Source organism: Cenococcum geophilum, assembly GCF_001692895.1.
Source record: "Cenococcum geophilum 1.58 unplaced genomic scaffold K441scaffold_69, whole genome shotgun sequence".
Lineage (NCBI taxonomy): Eukaryota > Fungi > Ascomycota > Dothideomycetes > Gloniales > Gloniaceae > Cenococcum > Cenococcum geophilum.
This window is the reverse complement of record NW_027137627.1, coordinates 36,401-54,187: the sequence shown is the minus strand read 5'-3', so window position 1 is coordinate 54,187 and position 17,787 is coordinate 36,401. Positions and strand designations below refer to the sequence as shown.

General features: G+C 52.5%; 9 protein-coding genes across 9 annotated transcripts in view; 5 read left to right on the top strand and 4 right to left on the bottom strand.

Annotated features, from left to right (window-relative positions):
- K441DRAFT_681939 (uncharacterized protein) overlaps positions 1-793 on the top strand; it is a gene marked incomplete at both ends in the record, with an annotated part of 895 nt that extends 102 nt beyond the window's left edge. The window contains 3 exons of the mRNA XM_067651521.1: positions 74-377; positions 525-633; positions 667-793. Of these exons, the coding sequence (XP_067497799.1) occupies positions 74-377; positions 525-633; positions 667-793 (540 nt within the window). The remainder of the gene's footprint in view (positions 1-73; positions 378-524; positions 634-666) is intronic.
- A 617-nt stretch (positions 794-1,410) lies between these two features.
- On the bottom strand, positions 1,411-5,395 carry K441DRAFT_738677 (uncharacterized protein; the record flags this gene model as incomplete). Its single annotated transcript, XM_067654340.1, has 3 exons — positions 4,149-5,395; positions 2,447-4,047; positions 1,411-2,397 (listed from the first exon to the last, which is right to left on the bottom strand). Exons 1-3 carry the CDS (start codon positions 5,122-5,124, stop codon positions 1,411-1,413), a joined length of 3,564 nt encoding a protein of 1,187 aa, XP_067497798.1. The 5' UTR covers positions 5,125-5,395.
- A 1,115-nt stretch (positions 5,396-6,510) lies between these two features.
- On the bottom strand, positions 6,511-7,485 carry K441DRAFT_738669 (uncharacterized protein; the record flags this gene model as incomplete). The annotated part of the gene is made up of 2 exons (XM_067654339.1): positions 6,511-7,163; positions 7,328-7,485. 2 exons carry the CDS (start codon positions 7,483-7,485, stop codon positions 6,596-6,598), a joined length of 726 nt encoding a protein of 241 aa, XP_067497797.1. The 3' UTR covers positions 6,511-6,595.
- A 734-nt stretch (positions 7,486-8,219) lies between these two features.
- Positions 8,220-9,623, bottom strand: K441DRAFT_690655 (Brix-domain-containing protein; the record flags this gene model as incomplete). Its single annotated transcript, XM_067652402.1, has 2 exons — positions 8,220-9,377; positions 9,444-9,623. The coding sequence occupies 2 exons, from the start codon at positions 9,621-9,623 to the stop codon at positions 8,220-8,222; spliced, it is 1,338 nt and encodes a 445-aa protein (XP_067497796.1).
- A 403-nt stretch (positions 9,624-10,026) lies between these two features.
- Positions 10,027-11,574, top strand: K441DRAFT_589325 (ATP-dependent rRNA helicase RRP3; the record flags this gene model as incomplete). The annotated part of the gene is made up of 5 exons (XM_067644763.1): positions 10,027-10,249; positions 10,302-10,562; positions 10,611-10,637; positions 10,697-10,901; positions 10,962-11,574. 5 exons carry the CDS (start codon positions 10,027-10,029, stop codon positions 11,572-11,574), a joined length of 1,329 nt encoding a protein of 442 aa, XP_067497795.1.
- Positions 11,575-11,986: 412 nt separating this feature from the next.
- On the bottom strand, positions 11,987-14,318 carry K441DRAFT_690653 (uncharacterized protein; the record flags this gene model as incomplete). Its single annotated transcript, XM_067652401.1, has 8 exons — positions 11,987-12,131; positions 12,195-12,567; positions 12,650-12,857; positions 12,970-13,160; positions 13,212-13,269; positions 13,340-13,644; positions 13,807-13,980; positions 14,174-14,318. 8 exons carry the CDS (start codon positions 14,316-14,318, stop codon positions 11,987-11,989), a joined length of 1,599 nt encoding a protein of 532 aa, XP_067497794.1.
- Positions 14,319-15,230: 912 nt separating this feature from the next.
- Positions 15,231-15,596, top strand: K441DRAFT_681933 (uncharacterized protein; the record flags this gene model as incomplete). The annotated part of the gene is made up of 1 exon (XM_067651520.1): positions 15,231-15,596. One exon carries the CDS (start codon positions 15,231-15,233, stop codon positions 15,594-15,596), a length of 366 nt encoding a protein of 121 aa, XP_067497793.1.
- Positions 15,597-15,737: 141 nt separating this feature from the next.
- K441DRAFT_314335 (uncharacterized protein) lies at positions 15,738-16,806 on the top strand. Its single transcript, XM_067641126.1, has 2 exons — positions 15,738-16,323; positions 16,397-16,806. Exons 1-2 carry the CDS (start codon positions 15,879-15,881, stop codon positions 16,666-16,668), a joined length of 717 nt encoding a protein of 238 aa, XP_067497792.1. The 5' UTR covers positions 15,738-15,878; the 3' UTR covers positions 16,669-16,806.
- On the top strand, positions 16,705-17,613 carry K441DRAFT_314325 (uncharacterized protein). Its single transcript, XM_067641125.1, has 3 exons — positions 16,705-16,823; positions 16,875-16,987; positions 17,043-17,613. The coding sequence occupies exons 2-3, from the start codon at positions 16,893-16,895 to the stop codon at positions 17,554-17,556; spliced, it is 609 nt and encodes a 202-aa protein (XP_067497791.1). The 5' UTR covers positions 16,705-16,823; positions 16,875-16,892; the 3' UTR covers positions 17,557-17,613.
- Positions 17,614-17,787: the final 174 nt, after the last annotated feature.

Sequence of the window (17,787 nt, the reverse complement as noted above, 5' to 3'; positions counted from 1 at the left end):
CAACCCAGTACAGGTCACCCGTAAAAGCGGCCTGGCGTCGATCACCTCAGGCCGAGCCTGCTGTTGGGCCCAGTCCGAGACCCGAGGCGATGACCTTTACCGCGCCCCGGGCGAGCTTCCCGGTAAACCTGAGCCCAGTGCAGCCACCCGTAAGAGCCGGCCGCCCGTTCAATCACCGCAATCCAGAGCGCGCTGTCCGCCAGTCCGAGACCCTGGATGCCCCTTTCCGCGACCCGTGCGAGCCCCCGGTAAAGACCAACCAAGTACAGCCACCGTAAGAGTCGGCCGGCGTGCGATCACCGCAAGTCCGAGCCTGCTGTTGTGCCAGTCCGAGACCCGCCGCCATGCCCTTTCCGCGCCTCCGTGCGAGCTCCCCGGTAAGAGACTGAGCCGAGTCCAGCCACCGTAAAATCAGGCCTGCCGTTCGATCACGCAGTCCGAGCGCGCTGTCCGCCAGTCCAGACCCTTGGCATGCCCCTTCCGCCGCCCCGTGCGAGCTCCCCGGTAAGAACTACCAAGTGCAGTCACCGTAAGAGCGGCCTGCCCGTTCCGACCACCGCAGTCCGAGGGCGCTGTCGGTGCCAGTCCGAAACCTGCGGCGATGCCCCGTCCCCGCTCCGGGCGAGCTTCCCGGTAAGAAGAACCCAGTGCAAATCACCATAAAAGCCGGCCTGCCGTTCGAACCACCGCCAGTCCGAGCGTGCTGTCGTGCCAGCCATCGAGACCCTGCGGCGATGCCCTTCTCGCCCCCCGGCGAGATCCCGGTAAGACGAAACACAGTACAGCACCGTAAAGAGCGACCTGCCGTTCGACCGTCGCAGTCCGAGCATGCTGGGGTGCCAGTCCCAGACCCTGCGCGATGCCCTTTCCCCGTCCCGTGCGAGCTTCCGGTAAGATTAAACAGCGCAGTCAACCGAAGAGCAACGGCCTGCCGTTCGACCACCGTAGTCCGAGCGGGCTGTTGTGCTAGTCACGAGACCCTGCGGCGATGCCCTCCCCGCCTCCCGCGCGAGACTCCCGGTAAGTTAACCAGTGCAGTCACCGTAAGAGCGGCCTGCCCGTCGACTACCGGCAGTACGAGCAATTGCTGTCCCTGCCAGCACGAGACCCCGTGGCGATGCCCTTTCCGCGCTCCGTGCGAGCTCCCGGTAAAACTGACCCAGTAAAGTCACCGTAAAGCGGCCTGCCGCGCGACTACCGCCCCAGTCAAGAGCGCGCTGTCACTGCCAGCCGAAACCCTGCGGCGATGCTCCTCACCGGCGACGTCTACGAATTCGAACCAGCCACAAGTTCTGGATATAAGAGAAATAAGTCCACTGAGAGAATAGTGCCAAGACCTCAAGAAGTCTACACCCCAAGAATTTTGCCTATCCCCTCACACATCTACGCTCGAGGATTTTCATAGCCGATCTAAGGAATAGAATGGCCCTCGAGCGTGCCCCGCGCCTTTCCCGTAGCGGCGTCCCAGAGCATGACCGCCCTGTCGTTCGAGCCTGACGCCAACAGCTTGCCGTCCGGCGAGAATGCCACTGACATGACCGAGTCAGAGTGGCCCTCGAGCGTGCCCCGCGCCTTTCCCGTAGGTTCCCAGAGCCTGACCGTCCTGTCGTGCGAGCCTGACGCCACTAGCTTGCCGTCCGGTGAGAATGTCACTGACGTGACCCCGTTAGAATGGCCCTCGAGCGTGCCCTGCACCTTTCCCGTAGCGGCGTTCCAGAGCCTGACCGTCCTGTCGCCCGAGCCTGACGCCAACAGCTTGCCGTCCGGCGAGAATGCCACTGACGTGACCCAACGAGAATGACCCTCGAGCGTGCCTCGCGCCTTCCCCGTAACGGCGTCCCAGAACCTGACCGTCCTGTCGTCCGAGCCTGACGCCACCAGCTTGCCGTCCGGGGAGAATGCCACTGACGTGACCCCGTCAGAATGGCCCTCGAGCGCGCCTCGCGCCTTTCCCGTAATGGCGTCCCAGAGCCTGACCTTGCTGTCGCGCGAGCCTGACGCCACCAGCTTGCCGTCCGGCGAGAATGCCACTGACGAGACCCAATTAGAATGGCCCTCGAGCGCTTGTAAACATGAGTCCCAGTCTTCCTGAACCCACGGACTAGGCTTGATCCAGACTGGGACCTGGTCCCAAAAGACTTTCTTGATAACGCTTGTCCTTGGGCTGAATATCATTGCCGAGCAGTATGCTTGGAGAGGTGCTGCTCCGATAATCGATGCGCTATTAAGGATAAAGCGTTTTGCATCATAAACCAAAGCTTGTAGATCCGAAAAATGCGTGGATTTACGTTTGCTTCGCGTGGTTAGGTTTTTCTGCGCATTTAACCATGGGGGAAGAGCAGATTTCGCTATGGATCTAAGCTTTAACGACGAAGCTGCTTTTCTTTTAGTATCAACCTGAGTAGATTAGCCATTAATACTACGAAGTTCTATAGAAAGCGCTTACTGCGAGCATAGAATCTAGAATTTTCACCATAACAACCGCATCTGATATACACTCGATTAATGCAAGAGCCTCAAGCCAATGGAGGAAATGCTCTTGTAGGAATGTCTGGATTTTGTCATAGTCGCAGGGATCAATACTGCTCCGTTGAAAATGATAGATCCAGAATCGACAGGCATACTGAACGTGTAGAGGAATGTGCTTATCCAGTTCAATTCTATCCACCTCAGTCGTAAGAGCTCCTGGGGATCGAAGATCGCATATATTGCGTCGAAGGTGACTTGACATTGCTATTAGGCAACTTGTAAATAGGTGATGATGGGCTAATTTCTCATCGATCCAAAACTGAAGATGCGTGCATCTCCGGTTGTCAAGGAGAAAATCCCGAAACGAGGGATGGAGTAAACGTATTTTCACGTTTTGGTCTTCTGGGACATCCAACACGGAATACAAACGCGTCAAAGTCTGGTCTATTTCCTCCTTCGACGTTTGAAGAATCTTAGCGAGACTTAAAGCCGGTAATGTGTCGAAGAGAAGTATAATGGATCCAACAATCTGGACGAACTTTTCGCGAAGCTTCTTAGTCTCCTGTTCACCATATTCTGCACATACTGAGTGGGTTAGGACAGTGGTGTAAGTCTCGTCGAGCTTCTTCTCCGGTGGCGGAGCGTGGTTATTATGCTGAAGAATGAGGGCTAGCCGCGAATCAGCCAAACGTGCATCCTCGCCAACGAAACGGCATGCCGTCGAAGCATAGATTGGTAACCCGCCAGCCTTCCGAACAAGATCTCTAATACCCTCCTCTCCAGGCCATTCCGGAGGCAGTTTACACTTTCGCCTAATCTTCTCAAGGTTGTTCTTGAAGATAATCAACATATCGTGCTCAATTTTGGCCGGTGATATTTGGTGGAGAATGAAATCCTGATGGGCACCTTGCGGCATGTCATCGAACCCGTAGCGAATCGCTGTCTCCGGTCTGCTGGTAACGAAGATACGGAGTCGAACATTTTGCAAAGACCCGGCAGTGGCAAGGAGTTGAAGAACCAGCTGAATATCATCCTCATTACCGCACTCATCCAAGGCGTCGATTACGAGAACTAGGGGCGAAGAAAGCGAACTGTCCTCCACCTTAGAAAGAGGTTCGAGAATCAGATGTTTCCACTGATAGTCAAGTCCAAGATCTCCAATATCAGTGTTCTTCATAACAGCCTCGTAGATGCAGCGCTTGAGGTCGGGAGACTTGCTTCCTAGTTGTGTGGCAATTGTTGTGAAGAGTTTTTGTGAAGAACCAAGATCTCCGCCGCCTCTAGAGAAGAAGTAGCTTGCACCAAGTCGTCCACCCTCATAGTATTCGGTGGCGATAGTTCGGGCGATGGTGGATTTTCCCGTCCCGGCCATGCCGTTCAGCCAGAAGATGCACTTCTGGTGTCCAGCAACCCATTCTCTTATTTGTGTGAGGACATCGGTTCGTGTATCCGGAAAGCACAAAGGCGTATGTCGTTTATTAGAGGAATTAAATGCTGCTTGAGAAGCGCATGGCAACAGACTAGCGGGGTAATCTGTGGCTAGATCTAAAATAGCAAAGTTAGTGTGGGCACCCGTCCCTGCTGGTAACGATTATGTTAAATTTAAACTAGACTGTATTGACGTAATGGGAAGTTCGTACGTGTGGATATTGTAAGTAGATAGTGTAAGCCAGGCTAACCTTTTTTGCCATCTATAGCATTTTTCGTAGCATCTGTCTTGACTACTGTAGATGCAGGTATAATTAATAAAATTTCCTTTGCATACGCAGCTGCCGTAATTGCTGCATAAGGCTGCCAATCCTTGTTCTTGTGTGAATCCGCATAGTCGCAGATGCCCCGGATCACCAGACAAGGAAAGTTATCCATCAACCCAGCCGCCTCCATCTCGAAGCACAAAACATTCAGCTCTCTTCGCAGTTTCTCCCGGATATCGCCACACTTTATCACTTGGTTCCCAGATGCAATCAGGCCGTGATGGACTCTAGGGTCATTTTCGCTTCGACTCGATCGCACGACTAACTTTTCAGTGTCGCAAGACGCGCATGTACTTGTTTCGCCCTGGTGGTTATACTCCGCTTTGAACAAGCGGTCATGCTCCACGCCGGGGTAGATCCAAGTTAACGGATTGTCCATTAAGGCTTTTGATATGTGTTTTGACAGGTCAATCCCATTTGATAAACCCTTCGTTTTCAGGCTTAACGCCGCGTTGCGCAACACGCTTGGAGGCTTATTAAGCGACCCGGTCCGCACAAACCGGCCTTCTTGTAATGTTTTCCCAAAGTCATACTGGATCACTCCACCCAACGTGTCGCTCGGCATACTGACTACGACGTCGCCCAGCCTGATATCAACCGCTGGGCTAGGTACGCCACCTCCAACACCGACCATCAAGCCGAACTTTATCAAGGTGAAGGTCGAGCACATCTGGGAAGCCACAGTCGCGGCGGAGGTGGTGCCAGTCTCAGGCAGACAGGTAAGGACAATGTTGTGCGACCCGATGCGGCCTAAGGTATAGATGTTGTGATCGTGCGAAGGTTGTGGGGGGTGATCTTGGTGGTGGTGGTCCAGCATGGCTATCGCTGCAGCCATCTCCAGGGGTAAGGCGCATATCCATCCGATGGTGTAGTCCTCGGCGCAGAGGCGGGTCGGTGCCATCGCGAGTAATGGTAAGGTGAGGAACAGCTAGAAAGGGTTGGGATAACTACAGAACTAACGTGCTGACAGTGTCTTGGTATGCCTAGCCTTGTTGGATTCGAGCCTACATATCGATCAGATGAGTGCGTTTAAGGCTGAACTATTAGCTTTGCGATAAGCCTGTGGGAAGAGGTAAGCCTTGACTTAGGTTAGGGGAAGGGCGCTAGTTCCTGTGTTCTGGTAGGCGCACTAGCAGGGAGGGTGCCGACCCACTCTGGCCTTACCCTTATTAAAATGGAGGGAGCCGAAGTAAGAAGTATATAAGGTTTCGGATGGAAGTTTTGGAGAGTGCTAACTGATCTGAGCGGGGTCAGGATCTGGAGTATTCTGGGATCTAACTATGTTGAGAATAAGGCGCCTTGGCAAAAGGTGGGATTAAAATTCTGGAAGTTGTACTGACTGCTCCATCAACTCCTGCGGTCTTAGATTCTCCTCGTAAAAGTCAGTGTGAGAGTGGCCGCCTCTGTCGCCACTTCAGGGCACTACTATCTAGGCTAGTCCGTATCAAATATATGTCATGAGAGCTACCCACCCATCACTATCCAATCCGGAGTGGCATGCTTGCATAATCCGCGCTACGCAATCATTGAGGATCACGGCTGTTTGCCATATGACTCCACGGCTTAGGCCTTGAGTTAGAGGTCCCAACCATCCCGTCCCCGTGTGACTCTGATGTCTCCAGTCTGTGATCTCAAATGGGGTCATCTCCGGAAACTCGTGTGAGGTGTGGGTAAAACGGCGGGACTAGGAGGGAGGGAAAGGATAATATCTGGCTCTTCCTCTGGCACTCTTGGAAAAACAGGCTCCAAAGAAACCGGACCTTGCTTGCAGCATGGTCTTGGGGGAAATGTTTCTAGCAGCTGCCAAGCAGTTGGCCTTTCATTCGGATCCCGGTTGATCATGTCCAGCGTCGTTTTCCTGCACACAGTTGAAGATTGACATGTAACAGGAGATATAGAGGGCCCTTCCTCAAAATCCAATTCTTCAATCCATTTGACTACAAGAGATAGGTTGCTGTGGAAGCTCACGCCGTCGTCCGTTCGGCGATTTCAAAATCCTTGAACAGTTTGTCCTGCAATGCAGGTTAGGGTCTCTGCAAACACACATCCCGGGCTGAAGATGTCGGAGGCGCGTCCCCTTGGTTCCCCGTCTGCAACCTCTGGGCTACAACACATTTCCGTTCTGCCAGTGGCGCCGTCAGTCTGGCTCTGTTCGGGATCCCGGATTATTCCCGATATCCCGAAATCGGTCATGAAGAGATGAATGGAGGAGGAATTTCTCGATCCTATCAAGATCAGGATGTTGGCGGGCTTGATGTCCATGTGCTTGATTTGAGACAGGTGGATGAATGCGGTAGCAGCGCAGAGACAAGGGAAAAACTTTGCATGACTTCCCTCAACTGTTGGATGGGCATATCGATGGTCTCCGCGCTTCAAGGCATGTCTTTCATAAATTGACTCAAATCTACGTCTGCTACGGGGTACGTGAGAATCGACGGGAATATGTCCTGGTAGTAGCTTCCAACCAGTCTGACGATATGGCTATGCTTTAGAACTTGTAAATGACAAACTTCTTCCAGGGCTTCGGCCGGTGTAAATCTCCTATGACATACTTGAGTCTTCCGGCAAACACGTATCCGGCCGCAAGTTACCGCTTGCACTTGCACTTTAGCGTTTATTACAATGTCGGTCGCATCGCTAAGTGGGACTGCTTCTTCTTTTCCAAATTCTACATGCATGCCCCTCCCAGACCAGTTCATTTCTTCTTCACATTCGCTGACCACTAAGCCGGCTGAACGTAGTTGAGCATGATATCGGGTATCGGCGGTGGCGCGGCCTCGCTTTACGCAACGGAGATTGCCTACCGAATCCTTTGAGAGGTAACTGGGAGCTGTGTGGACGGATCCTCCTTTATTCGAACCCTCCGCTGTCCTACGATCGTCAGAGACAGAGGCAGGGGCAGTGAAGAAAGAGGCTGTTATGCTTGATTCTTTACTTCTTCTGTGATTGTGTTAGACTTAAATAACGAAATTTATTAGGTGGATTGTAGAAGATGTATAGCCATTGAGGAATTAGGGATTTCTGACTGTGGCCACGCTTGTGCGATGGATCGAACGTGTTCTTCTCTATCCGCTAGGTTGTGGTCACCGCCCGTGAACCCATACACTTTTGTGATATCCTCATCCTCATCATACTTATCGGTCTCCAATTCTTCTAAGAGTTTGTGACGCCGTGCTGCTAAAACAATTCGACATATCAGGTAAGTTGTTGTCGCTATAAACAAAACTTTCCCAATGACGCCTCTAGCTATGGCTCCCCGCATTTGGGGAATCTTGCGTTTGGCTCATATTAACACGAATTGCTAGGGTTACTTGCACCTGGCTTCGATGTTAAGGGCGAGACATGGCTTTAGTAGTGGCCCACCGTGACTGAATGACGGGGAAATGATTAGTAGGGTCGATTGAAAACCGATAAATTGTCTGTTATACCTCTACTAAGGTAGGCTAAGTTCTAGGGGCCATGCATTCGTCGTGCCGGTCAAAGCTGACGGTTAGGGGCTACATCACGTGTGTGTTTCGCCTTCGGCTTAGAGTTGAACCGTGCGCGAACCCCAGAATCAAAGGTACGTGTGTGATCAGAGCCTTGATCCTATTGATTCTATTGGCTGGCTCTTATCGATAACCGTAGGACACATTTCACCGTTGGAAGGGATAGCCGAGCTTTAGGCTCCCTAACAGGATCCCTCCTCCATGCTCAGGAGCTGCATTGGTCCAGTTTATACCCCGTTCAGTGCTGCTCAGCCAAGTACTATAGAGGCTCTCGGACCACAAGATGAGGAAGGCAAGAAGCTAGAAGAAACTGGAACTAAAGTAGGTGCCATAGTCAGCACTCTGGAGAGACGGGTGCTTCAGAATACCACCTGGATACTTAATCTATAATGTTTAGAAGGGCATTGATTATCCCACTAGACATTATATCATGAATGATACTGTCGCTTTAGTCGGGTATCTTCATGCAGAGTCATAACAAACGCGAAAGGGAACCCGTCTCTCCTGTTCAACCATCATCCCCTTCGTCCTCCATTTCCTCATCCTCGTCATCATCTGCTGCTTCCTCAGCCCCATTCATACCATCTTCTTCCCAAACATCATCATCCATATCATAATCTTCATCCTCATCTTGGTCTTCATCTTGGTCTTCATCTTCCCCTGCTTCTCCTTTCTCTTTCTTTTTCCTCTCTACATTTTCCTTTTGTAACCTCCTCCTTTCTTCCTTCTCTTTTCTCCGCTTCTCCCACACCTCATCCATCTTCTTTACATCTTCCTTACTCTTACTCACAAACTCATGCCACATGACTTTACCACCACAGATATCCTCCTCCACCTTCGTTAGCCGAAGCTTCATCCTTGGTCCCAATTCCACAAGCCTCACCGCTCGCTTCTCCACATGTCCCCTTCTGCCTCGAGATGTGGATTTATGCCCATCTTCCCTCTCAGCGGCTCGCTGTTGTTCTCGTTTACTTAGGATCTTCCTTGCAGACGGCGCGAGCACCTCAACCTCAGCATCTGTCTCGACCTCAGATTCTGATGCTGAGGTATATCCTCCTGCGGCCGGATCTAATAGATAATCCGCGACATCCTCCAGTTTACCAAGATTGGGCAATCCGCTCTTCTTCTTTTCTTTGCTTGTAATCAATTTCTCAGCGGCATTCAACCGCCGGATGCTTTTCGGCAGCCCAGTGACCTTAGTAGTGATAACGTAATGCCGTAAATTAATCGTATAAGTGCCATTAGACCCCTTAGCAGGCGGCTCCCGATTCAGCAGCAGCACACGCCGTATCGAATTCAACGGCGTCGTCTGCGGCGAAATCGGCGGGAACAGGCCCTGGAAGAGCTCAGTCACGAGTTTCTCCAGATGCTTCGGCGGTGCTGCGGGATCTGCCGTGTCGGCCTCGGGGGTGATGAAGTTATTCATGACGAGCAGCGGTGCGGTCTGGAACTCATAGCCGCCGCTCTTCGGATGCTTCGTAGCCTTCATGATGTCCTTGCAGAGCGAGTACTTCTCGACGCGGAAGTGCAGGGTGGGCCCGCGCGGGGTGCGGGCTAGGCGCATGTTGGTATTTCCGGAGGACGAACGCGAGAAGAGGAGTAGGTGGGACACGCCGAGAGGGCCGGCCATCGTGGTGTAGTCGCGGAGCTTGTTGGCTCGTCGTTCCTGCGGTTATGTCTTACTAAAAGCACAATAGATAGAGGTGCGAGTAGGGTTTTTGGGGAAACTTACCTTCAGCCTACTGGCGGTCCCAGGCTCCATGACATGCCGCATGTCCTTGACCAATTGACTGACGCTTGCTCCGACTTCTCCAGCTCCTATGCGGATCACCATGCTTTTGGGCGAGCGGTCGAGCGGGGCGCCATTGCGGGCACCTACATGCGTGCGTTTCTTTACTCGGCGGCGGGCCATGTTTGGAATTGTTGTCGCAAATGGGTTGTGGGTTGTAAAATGTGTGGAGTAGTTGAACTTGAGGCTTGAGATTTTTTGTGGTGTGGAAATCTTGGCGATCTAATCTTATCCATCTCCGCTAGTTTTCCCTCTCAGCCCTACAGATTTCCCACCTCCAAAAATTTCGACAAGATACCCACGGTGAGAGAAATTACGGCGCACCATGTCGGCTCTCAAGAAACGGAAACTCAATGGAGATGTGCCCTCTGCAGGAGCAGCGATATCGAAAATTGAACCAGCAAAGTCCGTCGGGAGGCCATCCACGAAGACTGCTGCAGCGCTTTCGACGCAAAAGCTCGAAAAACTGCCCTCAAAGAATGTTGAGCCAGAGTCGGAGAGTGACGAAGAGTCACAAGAGATGCCCATGCTAGATGCCAAACCCTCCGAAGAGAAAGCGCCTACAAAATCATTTGTAGACCTAGGAATTATAGACTCGCTGTGCGAAGCTTGTGTTGCCATGGGCTTCAAGTCACCCACTCCTATACAAGCAGAGGCTATCCCTCTGGCACTACAAGGAAGAGATATAATTGGGTTAGCAGAAACGGGGTCTGGCAAAACTGCGGCATTTGCGCTACCAATCCTACAGGGTAAGCTTCTAGTTTATGGAACAAGGCATGAAAGATTGCTAATTAACTGCAGCTCTCATGGATAAACCACAGCCTCTTTTCGGCCTGGTTCTGGCACCTACCCGTGAATTAGCATACCAAATCTCTCAACAATTTGAAGCTCTCGGATCTCTTATATCTGTGCGATGTGCAGTGTTAGTTGGTGGAATGGAGATGGTTCCGCAAGCTATTGCGCTGGGGAAAAAGCCACATATAGTCGTTGCTACTCCTGGCAGATTGCTCGATCATCTAGAAAATACTAAAGGCTTTTCTCTGCGTAATTTGAAACATCTTGGTATGCTCCTTATGGCTGTCTTCATGTTTAAAGCTAACAATCTCGCAGTTATGGATGAAGCAGACAGACTTCTTGGTAGGCCGAATTACGATATCTTTCTGTATAATGAATCCAATCACTAACCGCAATGCTAGATCTCGATTTCGGTCCAATATTAGACAAGATCCTGAAGGTTCTCCCACGGGAAAACCGACACACCCACCTCTTCAGCGCAACCATGTCCTCAAAAGTCGAATCCCTCCAGCGAGCCTCCCTCCAAAACCCCATCCGCGTCAGCGTCTCCAGCTCCTCCCACCAAACCGTCTCCACTCTCCTTCAATCGTTCCTCGTCATCCCACAGTAAGTCCTCCCCACCCCACCACCGCCATCAACCCAACCTCTACTAACGCATCCCTCTAGCAAACACAAAGACCTCTACCTAATCCACCTACTGAACGACAACATGGGCCACCCCACCATCATCTTCACACGCACAGTCAACGAAGCCCAACGCATCGCAATCCTGCTACGCACACTCGGCTTCGGCGCGATCCCGCTGCACGGGCAGCTCTCGCAGTCCGCGCGGCTGGGCGCGCTGTCCAAGTTCCGGGCGCGCAGCCGCGACATCCTCGTCGCGACCGACGTCGCCGCCCGCGGCCTCGACATCCCGTCCGTCGACCTCGTCGTCAACTTCGACCTACCGCCCGACTCCAAGACGTACGTGCACCGCGTCGGCCGCACGGCGCGCGCGGGCAAGAGCGGGAAGGCGGTTAGTTTCGTCACGCAGTACGATGTTGAAATCTGGTTGCGGATTGAGAATGCGTTGGGCAGGAAGGTGGATGAGGAGAGGGTGGAGAAGGATGAGGTGATGGTGTTGGGGGAGCGAGTTGGGGAGGCACAGAGGGTGGCTGTGAGGGAGATGAAGGATTTGCATGAGGGGAGGGGGAAGAAGGGCGCCGTGCTTAAGGGGAGGAGAAGGGATGGTGGGGGAAGGAAGAGGGGGAGGGATGAGATGGATAGGGAGGAGGGGTAAAATAGTGATCGGTAGTTTCGTAATGTGATAAGCTGGGTATAATTCTGTGTAAACATGCTCTACGGTATAGTACAAATAAGTCAAGCTACTCCTATCGTTGCATCCAGCATCCGCATCTCCTCAGGCTTTCAAAAAGCTTCATGCTTCTTGAACCATGCTCCTTACATGAGGCGCCATGCCCGCGCCTCCAGGATGCGCCCCACTTGACCCATAGCGTACTATCTCGTTTCCTCGAAACAAAGCGCCTAGTAGTCGAAACGTCTTTTGGCTCTTCAGGACAATTCCCCAGCCTGTGCCATGCCATCGAGCCGCTGCAGTCCGGTTTTTGGAGACTTCAGAGGTCTCAAAGATCCTCCTCCGCAATAGCAGTTTGTCCTTTCACTTTACAACCTCATCCAACCACGCCATCTTCTCACTCCACAATCCCGCTCCGTCTAGGTGTCATGATCCCACTCCCCCTCTCCAAACTCCTCGCCCTGCTCCTCCTCCCGTCCATCTCGTCTACCCTCTCCTTCCCCACACTCCTCGCCCTACTCCCCCTCTCCACCGACACTGCCCTACTCATCCTATCCCTATGCCGCCTCCCGCCCGTTGGCGGCGGCTTAAGCACATAATCGTACGTGCGCGGATCCACAGCGCACAGCTCCCTCTCGAGCTTCCACAGCGGGCTCTCGGGCAGCACGCGGGTCGAGACATTGCGCTCGGAGGACCTAGCCTTCCACACGACGATGGGCTCGCCGCCCGGCGCGTCGTACGACACGACGAGTCTCCAGTCAGCCAGCGCGGCGCCCTCGTAGCGGCCCTTGTCGTCGACGCCAGGCCCGCCGAGGCGCAGCCGCGTGCGCGCGGACGGGTGGATGTATTCGTGCGTGTCGTGGAGCGGCCGCGACGTCTTGCGGCCTGAGGACGGGTCCACGGCGTAGTAGGTCCCCGGTGTGCGGGTCGTGCCGCCGCCGATGGCGTAGACGCCTGCCATGCTGTTGTATATTTCGCCTAAGGGAGGTGGGGTTAGGGGTTAGGGAGAGGTGTGAGGGGGGGACGGAGAGGGGAGAAAGAGGGGAGAATGTGGACTCACCGAATGACCATGGTCGGATGCGCTGGCGCTCTTTCCGGTAGTAGTGCGCGTTCTCCTCTTCTTGGTCTAGCACGTATTCCATGCGCATGTCTAGGAACGGCTCCAGTTGCGACATCATCCATGCGAGCGTGATATTGGCGAGTTGTTGGTCGTCGTATCCGCCACCGATGTTGCTGTGCACGCCTGGGAACCAGACTTGGCGGAGAGTCTTGAGTAAGTCAGTCTTATCCATATTTCTGCAAGGAAGAAAATGAAGAGGGAAAAAGAAAACGGAGTGGCAGGGAGTATCAGTGTTTGAAGAGAGAGCAAGGGGGAAATACAGTATGGTTTCCCAGTGGCTTCTCCCACACAGCAGGAGAGAAGGCGCTTCTTCGCTCGTCCAAGGCAAGAGCTTGAAAGGCGTATTCGATGCTGTTGGAGAGCTTAGTATCGTAGAAAGACATTTCCTTCGACTCGTCCGTCTGGAGACCCACTCGAGTGAGCCAACTAATACGTGGAGTCCCAAGAGATCCTTCATTCCGTTAGATCGGCTGTACACGTAAACATTTTCACCTAGACATACCGACTGTGTCCCAGACGCCAATTGCGCGTATCGGGATGTTCAAGCGTGAAAGGCCGCGCTATGCATACCCTCCACATCAGCCTTCCGCGCAGCAGAAATAACAACAGCATAACAAACAGTAATCTTACCCTTGCCAACTCCTCCCTATACCGCGGGTCATGCGCACTGGGCTTATTAGGAAACGGTGTATTTGGATTCTTCGAGCGATAGCGCGGATCTCTCTGATGCTGAACATCCTTAAACACGTCTGCCAGGTAGCCCAGCCCGGATTTCGTCAGCAGGCCGACCTGTCCGATCAGCCCCGCAATGCTGCGCGCCGTGAAGGCGCCGCGCGAGAAGCCGATTAGGAAGATCTCATCGCCTGGAGAGTAGTTTGTCGCGAGGAATGAGTAGCCTTCGCGCACATTCTCGCTGAGGCCTTGGCCGATTGAACCTGTATCCAGACACCATTAGCATATCCTCAATTCACTCCCCTATGTAAAATTGTCTTCTCCAGAAAATATTGAATTTACTCTCCTCTCTTTTACAGCCTTAGAAGCCCGCTCCATTCCTTTCAAATATTGAAATGTGGGGTGAGGAACTGAGTGCCACTCACCTCCAACAACCCTATCCACAATCCCGCCCTGGCTCCCGACTCCAAAGTGATAATACACAACCTGCGGTATGCCATCCTTACTGACTGGATGAATAGCCCTCGAAAGCCGCGTCACATTACTCGGGACCGAAATCTTGCCGTTCACAAGCCCGTTGTCTGCATTCAACCACGTACCTGCACATCCGTCAATACACCAAATCCTATATCCCATGCCCATACAAACACATAACCCGGACCCACCAAGCTCTCCCGGCCATCCCTTACCCAGGACCCGGCTCCAACCCCAAACGTGCTCTTAAACCCCCGATCTCCAACCCACCTCCCCCAGACCCCAACCCCAGAAAACAAAAGAACCAGCCAAACTCACCATCACACGCAACGATCAACCGCTTAAACCCCTTCTCCCCTCCCGCAGCTCTCTCCGCCCCTCCCTCAAGCCCAACCCCGATCCTCTCCCCGCCCAGACTGCGCCTCCGTCTCGCGCGCGACGTATTCGCCACCGACGCATCCATGGTCTCGGAACCCTTTCCTATCTCTTTCGTCCAGCAACCCACCCACCGAGTCTCTTAAAAAAAATCAATGATAAAAGAACAACTTAATCTGCCCCTCTCCCAACCCCACGGGCGCGGGTGCCTGCCGATCGCCGGGTGCCGGAAAAGCGCCGAGTTCAAACCACCCCAAAGCAAACCCAAAATGAACCCCGAATAGAAAACGGTAACAAACCCAGAAACAAACCCACCCCCGGGGATTCAGGTAGTTAGCTAGTTAGCTAGTGCGGTCGCGCAGTCACGTATCGGGACGTTGGCGAAAAAAAGAGAAAAAAAAAGGAGGGTCGTGTGTATTGCATTGTATGGCAGGGTGTTCGTCGCGGGTTCATAGCCGTCCAAAACATGTTTGATGGATCACGCTGGCCTCTTTTCTGCGCTGGCGGGCGGCGCTGCATGCGATTTCGCCGGCGGCTGCGGCGGCTACGCTTTGCTTTGGGGCAGCGCGCGGCGCAAAGCCACTTTACAGCATTAGATCAGATGGTGGGATGGGATAGGCGGGCGGAAATGGAGTCTGGGCGGTGCGCACCGCGGCTCGGTCTACTCTAGACACTTCCACTTCCCCCATTCCAACATTGATGGTATTCCTTGACCATGCCACACGCCGGGCAAGCCACGCTAAAGTTGATGTATCTTTATTCTTTGGCGGGAGATCTACAAACAAGTTTACCAGAGTAACGAAGGTACAAAGACACCATGATACTGCTTTAACCCAGCCAACCCCACAGGCACCCTCACGTGTCGACTGAAGCAACTCCACTATGGTTGACAGCTTACTGACCCTTCAACACAGACCCTGCGGGGAGCTACGTTCTCGGCCGCCACTCACTCCGAGTTACAATCAAGCACGGCTTCAAGCACAGGCCCCCGGCCGCCGGCATGGCTGTTCGGCGGCCCTCTGGGCGCGAAGACTTCGAGATTGGGATAATTTGCGCTTTACCACTAGAATACAACGCTGTTTCCCTCATCTTCGACGAATTTTGGGATGAAGATGGCGACCCGTACGGGAGAGCGGCTGGAGACCACAATAACTATACGACCGGTCGCATTGGCAAGTATAACGTCGTCCTGGCTCTGCTTTCTCACATGGGCAAAACCAATGCTACCAGCGCAGCCCATAGCTTACGGCTAAGCTACAGTGGGCTGCGGTTTGTTTTCCTTGTTGGAATCTGCGGTGGGGTGCCTCGCGTTGGCGCCGAGGAAATCCTGCTAGGTGATGTGGTTATTAGCAAGACTATTGTCTAATATGACTTTGGCAGGCGATACCCCGATGAGTTCCTACGTAAAGATACCGTTGAGGATAACCTTAGCAAGCCAAATAAGAAGGTCCGGAACTTATTAGTTACATTCGAGACAAACCACAGCATAGAACTGCTTTATCAAAGAACTGCAATCTTCCTCAAAGAGCTCTAGGCAATAGCCGCGAAACGGAGGAAGAGTCGAGGTAAATATAACTACCCTGGGACGGCCGAGGATAAGCTTTTTGAATCGAACTATACACACGGTATCCCGCGGACACGTAAATACATGGAGTGCCATATAACATCCAGCCGTGTCTGCGACGAGTCCTTTAACCTATCTTGCGAGGAGGTGGGATGCGATAAAAAGCACTTGGTGCCAAGAGAGCGACTTGAGATGAAACGACAGCTAGAGCCTGACAATATCGACGAGGCACAAGAGCCCGCCATCTATGTCGGCCCCATTGCGTCAGGTGATATAGTGATGAAGTCTGGGGAAGACCGGGATAGAATCGCGAGGAAAGAAGGTGTCATTGCATTCGAGATGGAGGCAGCGGGCGTCTGGGAAGAGCTACCCTGTTGCATCGTCGTCAAAGGGGTATGCGACTATGCTGACAGTCATAAAAACAAGAAATGGCAGAATTTTGCTGCTGCTACCGCGTCTTCCGTTACAAAGGTTCTTCTAGAACGCCTTATCCGAGAAGACAAACCGCTGGCGCTGGCCATGCGTGACGGTGGGTTATGAATTTCTTCGAACCTATAAGTAAGTGGATTGCGAAATCTGAACTAACACTGCTAGTGCTTTAGAACGAGCCGATACGTCCAATATGCTCCAAAACAGCAGCCTGGGTTGCAATATTGCGAGATTACAACAAGAGAACAACATCATGGGACTGCCAGAATCAAATTTGTTAACCATTCTTATGAGCCATCTAGCTCGAGGCCTGCCTCCCCAAATTAAGCATCAAGACCCTGTGACGGTGATTGATGCGCGGAATCGACCTATACCCTTTTTTCTAGACACGATAGGTTCCGTAGAGGTCTGCAAAGACGCTTTATTGCAGCCTTATGTAGTATAGGGATACTGACGTATATCTAGCTCTTCACCGAAGTTCTGAAGGAGAAGTTTAAAGACTTCGGATTAGGAAAGATAAAGCGAGGGGAATAGTGCCTCGAGGACCACTATACTGGGCAAATCCTTAATCTTACAAAACCTTGGAAATCGCTCATAAGGGTAAGTGTCCTAGGCTAGAGTAGATGCATACTAGTAAACTAACTCCAGTAGCCTGGCCAACTCCTCGATATGACTATGATATTCCGCCGACGGAATATATCGTCCACACAATATCCAGTATGCCGTTCTAAGAATTTTGGTGATCCTAAAACACAAGTAACATGGTAGGTATTCCTAGCTATTACTACATCGGAACCGCTTGACTTAGACACAGTATAGCCACATGTGCGCTTTAACGTATCGCCGCATCGAGGAAATCCAAGAGATACCTATCCTAGAGGAAGGTTCTCAGCCTCAGCCAAGGACAGCAGTCCCCCAAGCAACTCCCAAGGGAGAGCATAAAGTTCTAGCGCCGTTGCCAAGACCCAGACCACTAAAACCACAGAATGACGACGACGATATTAGCCATTACAGCCATGTGCAGATTATCGACACTAGTTTCCAGATCCAAAAGGCTGGGGAAAGCAAGATTGTAGCGGGTATAGCCACGCTGAGCATGCAGGATTTGGACGATCCCGAATGCCTGGCAGCATATCTAGCGACGGTTTGCGGTCTCCCAGAGGAGGATTGCCTAGTCGCTCTAAGGGAGTGTGAGACTCAGCTCCTAGCTATAAGAGTACAATCTTATCAATCCCGTCAATTCGAAGCTTTGCGGAGGATGGTGAGGCGAGCGATTGCTGAAGGAAAAAAGCGCAAGGGACGAAAGCGACGGCGCGAGAAGACTGCAAATTAAGTTCCAAAAGCGCGAAGGGGCCATCAAGAAGGCTCTGCGAGCTACGGATAAAGAAGAGAAGGAACGCTACTTTAAAGATGCTCAGATGGCTGAAAAGAAGGCTAAAGCCACAAGTCAATTGCTCCAAGGAGGTACACCAAGCAAGGATGTCCGAGAAGTTACGCCACATGCTCCAAACCAGGTGGTACTATGAGTTCTTTCCAGATGTCCGATGATATTCCACGCGCCCGA